The 13,798-nt window shown below is 46.2% G+C and overlaps 1 protein-coding gene across 1 annotated transcript; it reads right to left on the reverse strand.

Annotated features, from left to right (window-relative positions):
- Positions 1-1,849: 1,849 nt before the first annotated feature.
- On the reverse strand, positions 1,850-7,867 carry LOC127305606 (uncharacterized). The gene is made up of 2 exons (XM_051336106.2): positions 6,556-7,867; positions 1,850-2,116 (listed from the first exon to the last, which is right to left on the reverse strand). Exon 1 carries the CDS (start codon positions 7,803-7,805, stop codon positions 6,567-6,569), a length of 1,239 nt encoding a protein of 412 aa, XP_051192066.1. The 5' UTR covers positions 7,806-7,867; the 3' UTR covers positions 1,850-2,116; positions 6,556-6,566.
- Between the last annotated feature and the right edge of the window lie 5,931 nt (positions 7,868-13,798).

Here is a 13,798-nt window from a genome sequence, read left to right on the forward strand (position 1 = left end):
AGCTATCCGTTGATGAAGTTTGATTGAGGGGAAGAAATGACTCTGTGCGTTAGCTTGTTAATTACGTTGATCGGCGCACTAGATTTAAAGTACTTGACTCAGCCCCAGGCCAGCAATGTTGAGGATGGCAGATAGAATGTCAAATATTAAGCCTGGACGCAAATCCAAAGTGCCCAACGGTAAACCATTAAGTATCTGAAGAATTATCTTCCTGAACAAAGGCCACTATTTTTTAAAGAAGGCCAATCGGGAGCCCATTTGGTCCTGCTTGTCTTAGTTTTTTTTAAACATACCTTAGTTTATTTGAGCACCTAATCCAGCTCCTGGGGAAGAAAGGAAAACAAATTAGCCAAGTTTTCTTCCTCGGATACTCTGGAAGCATCAGCCAGAGATATTTTTAGCATATTACAAGAAGTTTTAGTTAGGTGTAGCAAAACTCACAAAGTTATGATTATTTCTTCAGTGGGTTATAAACATTGCAGCCCTCTTCTGTAAAATCGGTTCCACTATGTGGTGCACTCGGTGCTGCTAGTTCGTACATTTAAAACGCCTGCACAAGGCTGGTGCCTGTGCTTGGCCTTGTGCCTTTCCTTGGCTTCATGCCCGTAGCCAGATGCGGTGTTCCCGGCCGTCGCAGCCCGGCCGGTGTTCTAGGGTCCCTCCTTGCTGTCTTCCTGCTCCTGAGGCTCAAGTGGTTGGCGGCGGTGAGGACTGACGCATCATCAAATAAAGTAGAGGCTGCTGCCTTCTTCTTTCTCTGTGCTCTGCCTGTCTCTTTCCCTGGCTGTGGTGGCTCTGGGAGGACATGGGTGTGGTGGGGTGAAGAAGATGGCGAGGGAGTTGCTATCCTGGTGCGTGTGCGCGGCACCGGGTGGTGGCCGGTTTTCCTCTCTCCGTTGATTCATCCCCCTCTGTCCGGCCGTGGTGGCAAGGGGATGGAGATGGCGACGGCTCGACGGAAGGCGGCGAGCTCCCTCCTCCGCCAGCGTGGCTACTGGCTTTTCGAAGCTCGGCATCTGCTCTCCAACCTCCTGGCCGGCCGTGGCGGCGAGGGGGAGGCAGGAGATGGCGAAGCTGAGTTTCGAAGGCGTCGGTGGCCTTATCCATCAACATGGCTTCATCATGCGGACGACGTCGTGCTCGTCGTGGCATCTGGCCGGTTTGGCGGCCTCGCAACTTCGCTGCTGCATCTCGGAGCGCAACACATGGATGGCAAGATCGCCGCCATGATCTGTGGCCAAGAGGGCCAACCAAGTCGCCGCCCAGTTGGCGCTTCTTCAACCTCCATGAGGGAGGCCATTTCTCGAGTTTCTTGCCGGCGCTTCACTCCTCCTGGTTGCGAAGTGATTTGTTCCCCGCAGCCAGTAGTAGGAGGCCGGAGAAGGAGGCTCGCCGTCGGTGGAGATAGCCATGGACTGCATCTCACTTCCTGTTACTTTTCCATGGTCTTTTTTGCAAATCTCCAGGACTGCTTTAGAGGTGTTTTTATTGTAAGGTCCTGTGTGAAAATTGTACCCACCGTTTCAGATGTTTAATGCAGCATCCGGGGTCTTCTAGACCCCTCCCCTCGTTCAAAAAAAAAAAAAAAAAACTTTTTACTTCTGATCAAACATACACTGTGCCAGGAGCCCAGGACTAGCACTAGTACATTCTTGTATATCTACCATAGCCTTCCATGTATGGTGATCGGCTGTGATCTTGATAAAAAAAAGGTTTTACTACTGTTAAAATAAGACCTACACATGGCCAACTAAATCAAATTTTGCAACGGTGAACAAGAACATACTTCAAAAGGCACAAGTAACAAGTAGGCCAGCAGTTGAACCACAAGACTGTGAAACAAGTAGAGTTGCTACTGAACATACATGTCTTCTCTTCTCAGCCACATGAAACGAAGATTCAGTCACGGACAGTCGTCACACCAAAGGGGATATTAGGAGTATCTGCTACAGTTATGTTGAAGCCTAATTCTTATAATATCCATTACAAGTTCGAACTGCTACCACATACTTCGGAAAATGCAGCTCACTAATGCTCTTACACGACGCCACCCTCGTCACCGACGTACATACGATCCAACAGCTTCCTGATATCTTCCTTCCTCACATGGCAATTTCTGTATCAAGGACAACATAACGTAGATCAGGATAGGAGAATTGCCAGGATTTAAAATGAATGATTAATATTTCCGTTAATGAGAGTGGATTTTGTACACCCACGCATGGGTGTGGGTGTTTCTGTGCGTGGGTGTACAAAAGTATTTCCGTTTAATAAGTGGCTACTACAAAGATAGTTAAATATTATATGTGCTCAAAGTGATGTATTTGTTCCAACAGAGATACATATCCTACTGAGGCATGTTTCCATTATACAGTTTGCAGTCCAGTAAAACAAGTCTTGATCATAGAAGGACAGGTTACTAGGAAAAGCTTTACTGCCGGCGCACCAAAAATGACTACTGCCAGCGCACCAGCGCCCACCGATGGGAACAGGACGGTGATAAAGGCTTATCACCGGCGCAACATCGGGTGCGCCGGCGGTAACTCGATTTATCTCCAGCGCACCAGCCTACTGCGCCGGCGGTATGTTTTCCAGGATTCAAGAAAAGCTGATCTAGATCTAGATCTAGGTCGTTCGAGTTCTAGGTCAGTCGAGTTCTTGGTCGGTCGAGTTCCTGGTCGTGCCATGGGAGATGCACCTCCATCACCGTGGTCATCTGCATGGCTGTGGGTGTCGCCATTGAAGAACAGAGAGGAGATGGTCGCCGGGTGAGAGGAGGTGGTCGTCGAGAAGCTCGCCGGAGGGTGGTTTCCAAGGTGAGAGGAGGTGCTCGCCGGTGAGATGCTAGAGGAGGTGCTCGCCGGTGAGATACTTGAGGAGGTGCTCGCCGGTGAGTAGCTTGAGGAGGTGCTCGCCGGAGGGAGGTATTAGAAGGAGTAGGGGTAAGAAGGTAGAAGAGGAGGAGGGAGAAGGAAAAGTGGAGGAGAAGAGAAGGTGGCCGGAGGGCGGAAGAGAGGAGGAGGAGAAGTGTATGAGAAAGGGGGAAATGGAAGAGAGAGAAGGTGCGCCGGCTGGTTTGGGCATATATAGCCTAGGTTACCGCCGGTGCACCAAATATGGTGGTGCGCCGGGGATAATTTTTTTTTTCATCGAAATCTAAAACCTGAAAAAAGTCCTGTTTCTGTTTTGAATTTGCCGAATCCAATTTTTGTCCAAACGATCAATGGTCGTTGAATTCGGATAGAAAATTTCGCGTAGATAGATTTTGATATAAAAAAGTTTTCAGCGGAGGTCGTATGCAACTAGAAATCCCGTTTTACCGAAAGATGAGGCCATTTTGCATAATATATCAAAATTCATTTTTTCAAATTTTCATTAAAACTAGATTACATAATACATGGGCATTTCAAAGGATTTTATTTTTTGAATTTTCTATCATTTTATTTTATTTTTTTGAAAACTGAGAAGGCGGTCCAAGGGGGTGGGGAGGGAAAATTACATCTCCCCTTATTGCCGGCGCACCACCATGTAGGTGCGCCGGTGGTAAGAAAATTACCACCGGTGCACCTACATGGTGGTGCGCCGGCAGTAAGGTAGCCTCGATTTTCAGTTTTGGTCTGGACCTGGTTCACCCTTATCCCCGGCGCACTAAAGTTTTCCTGCACCGGCGGTATTGGGTCATCACCGGCGCGGCCGAAATATGGCGCGCCGGTAGTATTTAGCACCGGCGGGCATGGTTTTTGGTGCGCCGGCAATAAGATTTGCGGCTATAGGCGTTTTCCTAGTAGTGGGTTCCATGCAAGCACAAATTAACTATTAATAAGAGAATTTATATTATCACCGGTCATATGAAAAAGGAAAAATATTCTATGGTATATCTGCATCAGAAATCATGCATAAGAGATGCATTATCCACTAAGCAACAACTTGCTTAACATACAGAACATAATTTTATTATACATCAACTTCCTGAATTAAACCAAACTCATACTTTTGAACATCCAATTTTAGTTTTGCAGTTAAGGGCAGCTGATAATTCAGAGACAAGTGATAAAAGTAGAATAAAAGTGATATATGCAGAATGAAATGCCCATGCTAAAACAACCAAATGAGTCATCTTCAGCAACGCTATAGATTGTTATACTGGGAAGACAAAGTTCAGCAAGCATGAATGAGCCTTAACAAAAGTAGCTATCTCATGGAGTAATATGACATAATCTGACACGCTATCATATGCCTACCAAACAAATTTGACAGCATCGACACTATCAAATGTAATTTTGTAACAAGTTCATTCAGTAGCATGCTAAAACTAATGACAAACTGGTATTAAGGAATACAATGTATTGGGAAATAAAAAAAATTGAAATTTCAAATGAATAATTAAGACAAGTGGCTAGTAAAATGATAGCCAAACATTACGTGTGCTCGAAAGTAAAACTAATGCATTTTTCTACTCCGTACAATTTTTTTGAAATTCTTCATATCTTAGACTTGCATATTTTCATGATACAGTCCAGTAAAACAAATATCTGATCAAAGAAGGACAAATTACCCATTGGTAACTTGTATATCTACTGGTCATATCAATGAAAACTTACGCTATGATATATCTGAATCATGAATCACACATAAGAGATATATGATCCTATATGCAACATCATGCTTTAACGAATGTTAATCCAATTATATATCAACGTTCCGGAAAATCCATGTTTATACTGTCGGACATCATATTCTAGGTTTTACTACCTCCGTATGTGTTTAATCGACGCGGAACTGAGCTACTACCTATGCAATTTCGCGTCAATTTATTCAGACCGGAGGGAGTACTTAAGAATGCCTAGAAATTAAAAAACAGTGATAACTCAGAATGAACTATGTGTCCTAAAGCACAAAACAAGTCATTACTTAGTACCAGTATAAAATGACACTATTATTAGACTATAGGAGTATATGGGTAAGAACAAGTTCAGAAAAAAACATGATGTTTGGAATCAATACAAGCTTTAAGAAAAGTTATCATTCGATAGAGTAATATGCCATAATTTCAAGTTTCAGTATATGTCTAGCAAACTACAATGACAACCATCTACACTATGAAATGCAATTTCCACCAAGTATGGTGTCCATAATTGACATACAATGGACACCCTCATCCTGTGACACATCCAATTTTACCATTCCATAGAGTAATATGCCATAACTTGACAATTCAGTATATGTCTAGCAAACAACAAGCTACACTATGAAATGCAATTTCTAACAAGTATGGAGTCCATACTGTTGTAAAATTAAACTTTAAAGGACACCCTCATCCTGGCACATGTCACGGAAGTGTGTCCCCTCCTAAAACCATAAGTGTTTTTAAAAATCTTAACACGAGCATTCTAAAATGTCGGTTAACAAGCATGTCAAAATGGCGCAAGTTACCATCCCATGGAGTAACATGAAGTAATCTGACATGTCAGCGTATGTCTACCAAACAAAATCGACAACATGGTCACTATGAAATGTAATTTTCTAACAAGTCAGGAGTCATTCAAGTAGCTGCTAAAACCAATGAGAAGTTGGTATTAAGGATAACAGTGTATTAGGAGATGCAAAATTTGGTCTTTCAAATGAATAATTAAGACAAGTGGCTAGTAAAATGATAGCCAAACATTTATGTGCGCTCGAAAGTAAAAAACAATGCATTTTTTCCTAAAAGGTTTTTGAAATCCATCATATCATAGAACTGCATATTTTCATGATTCTGATCACAGAAGGACAAATTACCCATTATCAACTTGTATATCTTCTGGTCATATCAACAAAAACTTAGTTTTTACTTAAGAATGCCTGAAAATTTAAAAAAACTGTGATGAAACAGAATGAACTGTCCATCCTAAAACACCAAACAAGTCATTCTTTAGTACCAGTATAAAATGCCAGTATTATTACATAATATATGGGTAAGAACAAGTTCAGAAAAGCCTGATGTCTGGTATCACTACAAGTTTTAACAAAAGTTACCATTCCATGGAGTAATAAGCCATAATTTCAAGTTCCACTATATGTGTAGCAAACTACAACGCCAACCATCTACACTATGAAATACAATTTTCTAACAAGTATGGAGACCATAATTGACATACAAGGAACACCCTCATCCTTTCGTGACACATCTAATTTTACCATTCCATGGAGTAATATGCCATGACTTGACAATTCAGTATATAGGCCTAGCAAAGAACAACAAGCTACATTATGATATGCAATTTCTAACAAGTATGGAGTCCATACTGTTGTAAAATTTAGACTTCAAAGGACATGTCACAGAAGTGTGTCACCTCTTAAAACCATGCATTGTGACCACAACACCGAAGTACTTTTAAAATCTTAACACAAGCATTCTAAAATGTCAGTTGGAAGTCAGTTGCATGTCAAAGTGGCATAAGTTCAATAATATACCTAGCACAATTCTACAGCTATACCAAACAGTGTGATGGAAAACAGACATTGCTAAGCTCGACAAGAGCACTACACAGATTATCTGAAGGCCAAAAAGCAAACCTGGTAGGATCTCACTTCAGGGAAGGGAATGTGGGAGGCCAGATCATCATAAAAGGATGGACGCTAATGCTGCCCCTATCTTGCTCATCTTCTGACATCTCATAGATTGTACGCAGTGTCCTGCACCTCATATCCAGATAGCGCACGAATCGACCCATATGCAAGAGCGCAAACTCAGCGTTGTCCCCCACGTGGTTTATCCGAAGATGAGAAGTACGCGCGTCCTTAACCGTGCAATCTGACATCATGAGATTTGCACACATCTCATGCAGACAAATGGTATCCACAATCGACCAGCTGCCCCCCTTGTGGAGCCAGATGCGAAGCTGAAACTCCTTCACCTCAACGAGATACACACTGGATGCATCATTAGCCTGTGATAACATGAAGTCTGAAGAGTAATACTGTACTCCATCTGGAAGCTGAATTGTTGAAAAAGTTGAGGTCTTCAAATCCAAGACGGTGATGTCTATCAAGGTGACCGTCATGTAGATTTTGCTGTCAACCATCACAGCTCCGTGTCCTGCCCGCCAGTGAGGGATCTGCGTCGTGGCTGAGGCATGCATACACCAGACTCCATCTTGCAACATAGACACACGGACGGTAAAATTTGCTGTCAAATCAGTTGCCCCTTCCTTGGGGACGAACTCCATCAACACATAATAGTAGGACAAGTCGCCGCCTTTTTCTTCTCTGGAGAGGATGTGAAAGGATCTCGGTGTTGGTGGCCTGAGGGGATTGTAGTACTGCTGCTGCTGGGGGGTTGAGAGTGGTGGGTCGATGGCCATGGCTCTCTCAGGGCAGAGTGGGCTGTGCACCCCAAGGCTGGGTCCGTATCCGCGCCTGCTGCTGCACAATACGTTGAAGACGCTGCCGTTCCGGCAGTCCCGAATCACTACTCTCTCCTTGTCGGCGCAGAGGCCGTAGCCCTCGACGGTGCGGACGGCGCCGGCCAGTTCTGGGGGCTGAGGAAGCATAGGTACGAAGCGTGGAGACCCTCGAAATCCTTCGATGTAGAAGCCGAGGAGGCGAGGCGGGTTGAGCTTACGGAAACGGCGGAGGAAGGCCTTGTGGGAGGCGTGGTGGAGCCAGCGCTTGCAGACGGCGGCGGCGCGGACGAGGGTAGTGGGGAAGCCGACGCGGAGGAGGATCTCTACGAGGAGATCGTCGCCGAGCACCTTGGATACGGCGTCCGCCGCCACCGCCCCGGCCTCCGTCGCCGTCGCCGTCGCCGTCGGGTTGTCTTCCATTTTCCTCAGTTGATTTCCGTGGGGGCAGCAGAGGAAGGGGATTGAGTTTTTTTTTGTTTTCAGAGAACGAGAAGGGAATCGTGCAAGGTAAAAAAAAGTACTACTGTAGAAAATAATTGAAGCCTACGAAGTTAAACAGTAAAGGCCTACGAAGCCCACAATGACTACCAGGCAAGAAATTAGCAGATAATTACACACCTTTTTTTTTTGCACTCAGCAGATAATTACACATCTACTACGGAGTAGATACTTCTTCTGTACCATCAAAATTGTCTGAGCTTTGTCTGAATTCTGTATAAATCCGCACACGAGAAGTGTAGAAAAAAGAGTGCAGATATAGTTAAATCTAAGCATCTAGCATGTTTGTATATGTATAGCAGGTAAGGTAAAATAGGATTATAGGAAACTGCTTGCTTATCCGCTAGAAATGGAACATGTACTTGATGTTACATAACTTCAGAAAATTAAAGTCTTTTACAAGGGGGTTACTCACGTTGCCGCTCTTATTTTGTCTTGTTAGATCTTTTGTGAACCTTGCTATATGCTCGTACAATGCTGCATCAAAGTCATCCGATAGAAACATTGCACCAGAGTATCTCCACCCGTGTTCTCCACACCGTCTTCCAAATAGCGCCGGGTTGATTGTTTGGGGATATTTTTTTTTTCGTGCCGCGTTTTGGGGATATCGCTCCCCAACCGCGTCCCCCAAACAAAATTTCATAAATTTTAAACTTGTGCGAATTCATCCAAACTTGTTATATATTACATAGATTCGAACGAAATTCGATTAAATTTGAACTAAACCCTAATCTACAAGTTCGGCCGGAGGCGTCGTAGTACTGGTGGAAGTTGTACATGCCGTCGGTGACGACCTCTGACTCGCTCGTCGGGCTCGTCGACGGGCTCGTCCTTCACCTTCACCAGGCCGCTTGGTCCTGCCTCGCCGTCGTCGGTGAGGTCCACGAGAGGCTTGCCGGTGTCGCGGATGGACATGGCGATCGCCGTGTCGAGGTTGCCTCTCCAGGCATCCTTGTCGTTCAACGACGCCAAGCACGCCACGCGCAGTGCTAGGCAGTCCTCGGGGTCGTCGCTGCTGGCGATGAGCTGCTGCTGCCGCTGCCTCGTCGTCCTGCTCCTCCTTCCCCTCCGGCTTCGGGATGAGGAGGGCGCCGCCGCCTCGCCTTTGCTGCTGTCGCTGCCATTGCCGCTGCACCTCGGATTGACAGGCGTCGTCGCGAACCCCGGCTCATCCTTCACCACGCGCTTGGGGACGGTGTAGGGTGCCGAGCGGTGCGACAAGGACGGCGTCGATCGGGCGGGCCCTGACGAGACGCGTCCCTGCCTTGCCTGGGAAAACTGGGACGCCATTAACGTCGCTTGACCAAAGGTAGGCGACGGGGTTTTAGGCTTCCGACCGCTGACGCGTCAGACCCGCGTCTCTTCACCTCGCTTTTCGTTGTGTCCGGCGTGTCCGGAGCGTCTCATGTGTAGCGGGGACGGGCTCGGGACGCCAGACACCGTATCGGACCGCGCCGGACAAAAAAAAAAGCTTTAGGCACGCTGCTGGAAACGTTTTTTTTTGTTCAACGCGCCCCAAATCTCTTTGGGGATGCTTTGGGAACGCGACCGAAAATGCTCTCAAGGTGGTCCGGCGGATTGCAGCATTCGTAAATCAGACGCAAACTTGAAGCAATACTATTTGAAATATCCATCCTACCTATATATTTTTCCAAACTTCATCAATACAAATCTAGCAAAAAAAAAGTGTCAATTGACAGTCGGCAAAGAGATGTGATTCTAGCTCCTCTCTCGCGGCCCAAAGGCGACAGCGGGTAGCCTTTGTAGAGGGGCTCGTACATCGCGCACCCTAGTTCTCTAATCGGCTCATGTTCACCTTTTCTTGTTTCTTTTGTTTAAAATTTTTATTCGGTTTTTCTATGTTATGTTTTATTGTTAACTTATTCGCTTTACCTTTTATGTTTCCTTTATTGTTTTCAATACATATAAACGTGTTCAAAGTAAAAAAACATGAATTTTGATATGTATGAACATATTTTATACAACGAACATCTTTTTTTATTTACATGAAAATTATAAGAAAACCTTTTTATAACACATGAGTAATTTTCTATATATGTGTAAACATTTATTTATACCTGTGTAAATATTTCTTTATAACACATCAAAATGTATTTCCTCTTTATGTATGTGAACATTTATTTTATATCTATGTGAACATTTTATAAAGTCATTGAGGAGCCCCTCCCCGGGCTAACCTCAAGACAACACCCATAAGTTTCTTTGTGCCGATGCCATCGCGGCCATCGAACGAGCTTGGGTTGGTCAGTTGGCCAGCGAGCGACGTACGTGCTACCGTGGCTGCCTGCCCGGTGGCCCTGAATTCAGCAAAAGTTACATGCAACATCCGCAAACCAACCGGCAGTGTGCAGGCTCTTTCTAAAGGTAGTGTTAGGAATACTTAGCGTTACATCTAGGCTAAATAGGAAGTTAGCTTTATTATCAGGCTAACTATTAGCAGTTAGATTTACTGCGTTGTCCAAACGCTATTTCTCCTGAAGAGACGTCTTGTTGTAACCGACCTATGTATGCCCCAATTTCTAATAACTGCCTGGGCACTATTCGGTCTTACAAAGTGCTCTCCCCTCGCGTGCGTCGGATCGTAATCGTGCGGCTGGTGCGGACTTGAGTAGAGGCGACGAGTGGTCAACATCCAGAAATCCCACACGTGACTCGGACCGACGAGAGAGAGATGTGATACCTCGGCGAAATCCCTCCCATTCTCCTCCTCCCTCGAAACTCTCTCATCTTCCCGCACGATTCCTCTTCGTCGGAGGCGACCGCAGCTGCACCGAGCGGGGGAGAAGGCGGAGCGTGGCTGGGCTCGGGCTTCTAGGGCGGCGGCGGTGGCGGTGAATCGGCGGGGGATTCAAGGCTGGACCGCTGGAGGCATGGTGGCTGTGAGCAGCGGCGCCGGGCTCCCACACGATTCCTCTTCGTCGCGGCGAAGACCCGCAACCGCATCGAGCGGGCAGGGGGCGGAGCGGTTGGCGGGGTTCGGCCTGGCGGCGCGGTGGCGGTTAATCGGCGACGAGGTGGTATGCGGCAGTGGCGTACGGGGGCACGGATCTGAACCGCCGCCTCATGGCGAAGGCCTTCGTTGCCTTCGTTTTCTCTGAGTTCCGCCGCTTCCAGCACCGAACTTATTTTCTGCTCCCCGCCGGCGTCCCCGTGGACATGCTCCGTGCAACGTTCTGCATCCAGGACGACCTCGTGCCTGCATCCGGCAACAACGACAGCCGGAAACATCGGTATGGGGCTACGAGAACTACTAGTACTAGATGATGCTAATGCTGTGCTGCGTGAACCACCAATCCCACTCTCTGTATATTTACATGATGTAATTTTTGCACACATACAGTATGATCTAGTACTTTTCATGTTTACTGAAAGTTGTGGCCTCTTGGCCTCCTATGATCAGCTGGGGCAGGCCTCATTGTATTTGATTTGTTCCACTAGTAGTACCATGTCTACTACTACTCTCCTGCAATTCAAAGACCTCAAACATATTCTATGTATTTTTTCGGATTGAACATGTAGTTTTGCACAGATTCATCTATTTTTCTTCCATCCAGGACTGTTTTGTGTACATCTCTGATTTTTGTTACATCCAAGTACCTTTTTATTACATGTAAGCACTATTTTAGTACATCTAAGAAGCAGTTGGAGATCTCTAATTTTTTGTACATCTAACTAATATTTTTTTACACCTAATTAACATTTTGTTACATCTAATTAGTATTTTTTACATCTAATTAGCTTCAAGCATTAGGGGAGAACTATTTTGTCAATAGCATAGGATGTAGTAAATTATATTAATGACCTCGCTCTGTTCTTCAGGTTCAGTTCCATGTATTTTTTGTTCAGTTTGATGTATTTTTGTTTCTTGAAGTTTTACAATATAGAGATGTAGTTCTCTCAAAAGGCTGGTTGCACCGTAATGAAGTTTTCTTAGATGCAATGGAAAAAATGCAATTTCCTATGCTTCTTACTTTCCGTTGCTACATATAAAATATTGTCACTTTTCCAAATTTAATTTAGTGCGTCTGTGCATCCGTAGTGTTTTTCATGCCCACAATCAAGTCATTTTGACAAATTTAATCTGCTCTCAATCAAGTCACATTTTGTGTTAGAAAGAGAGAGAAATGTGGTGATGTATTTATGATTATGCTTTGTTACATCGAAGAAGTAGAAATTTACAAATTACCGAATTTTGAATTGGCTTTTTCTAAAAAGTTGGACGTATGCTAGAGGGTTATTTCTCCTCAATCATGTACTAGTTGAAGAAAGGGTAAACTTCGGTGTGGGATCCCTTGTCTTGTCTCCCGTGGAGACTGTGGAGTTAAAGATGTCTTAGTAAGATTAATTAGGCAGGGAGGTGGTCTGGGGACCGGACTTTCTATTTTGGGAAGGTTTAGGCGAGGGGACCAGAACTTTTACTATTTTTGGGAGCCCTAAATCTAATTATTGCCTGGGCTCGTTCTTGTCTTACGCGGTGCCCACTGTTTCCGTCCGTTGGATCGATATCACGCGGTGTGAAAACATTTTAGCAAGGACCACGCCCACGTGCGGACAGAGGCACCGCTCTCTCTCGTCCACACAAGTCTCCATCTCCGCCCGCACAGGAAAAAATCCCCACAACCTCGAACCAGAAGAGGCCATGGATCCCAATCTCTCAAGTTGGAGGCGGCGGCCATGGCGTTGCTGCTGCGGCATGCGGGGAGGGATAAACAAGTAGCACCGGTTCCCAGATGGCCTGGACGGCTGAACCTCGATGACCTCGACGCTGGAAGCGACGAGATGCAGCTCGCGTCCTGGCCGCACGACGCCCTCGACGCCGGTGGCTGCGAGATGCAGCTCGCGTCCCGGCCGGGCGACGCCCACGACGCCGGCAGATTCTCGCGACCCGGCTGCGCGACGCCCTCGACGCCGGCGGCTGCGAGATGCAGCTCGCGTCCCGGCAGACCGACGACCTCGGCGTCGCCGGCTGCTCGCATCCCGGCGGCGCGACGACTACGACGCCGGCAGCTGCTCACGACCCGGCCGCGCGACGCCCTCGACGCCGGCGGCTGCGAGATGCAGCTCGCTTCCAGGCCGCGCGCCGACCTCGACACCGGCTGCGAGATGTAGCTCGTGTCCCGGTCGCGCGACGACCTCAACGCCGGCCGCTGCGAGATGCAGGTCGTGTCCCGGCCGCGCGTTCTCCAGATGGCCTGGACCACGAAGACCTCGACGCCGGTGGCCGACCTGCTGCTCGCCTCCGACGCCAAAGACCACGACCTTCCGCGCCGGTGCGTAGGACGGTGGGGATGATGGCGCATTCCTCGTACCCGACCACCCTGCGCGACCTGCCGCAGTCCACTGCCTCCCTGTCTTTCCCTGGTTCCATCGATGCAGGCATCCATGGCGCTTCTTCACAGTGACGGCAAAGATCAGCATTAGTGCCTAGGCTGGAGAAGGAGGACCTCCTCCACGGCAAGGATCAGCATCCATGGGCATGCGTGAGTCACGTTTAGCTACTAGTCCACGCACATCCATATTTTCAGAACTGTTCAACATTAATCTGTTCCATAGTGCTGCAAATTGTATCTTGGTCGAGCACAGATTCATCTCTTTTCTACATCTATGGATTGCTTTTGCATATACATCTGAATTTTTTATTACATCTAAATACTATTCTATTATATGTAAGACCTATTTTGTTACATCTAACAAGCAGTTCAACATCTCTGATTTTTGTTACATCTAATTAGTATTTTTTACACTTAATTAGCATTTTGTTACATCTAATTAGCATTTTATTACATGTAAGCAATATTTTTTGTATATCTAACAAGCAGAAGCACATTTCTAAATTTTATTACATCTAATTAGCATTTCGTTACATGTAAGCACTATTTTATTACATTTAACAG

This window comes from Lolium perenne, chromosome 6 (genome assembly GCF_019359855.2).
Source record: "Lolium perenne isolate Kyuss_39 chromosome 6, Kyuss_2.0, whole genome shotgun sequence".
Taxonomy (NCBI): Eukaryota; Viridiplantae; Streptophyta; class Magnoliopsida; order Poales; family Poaceae; genus Lolium; species Lolium perenne.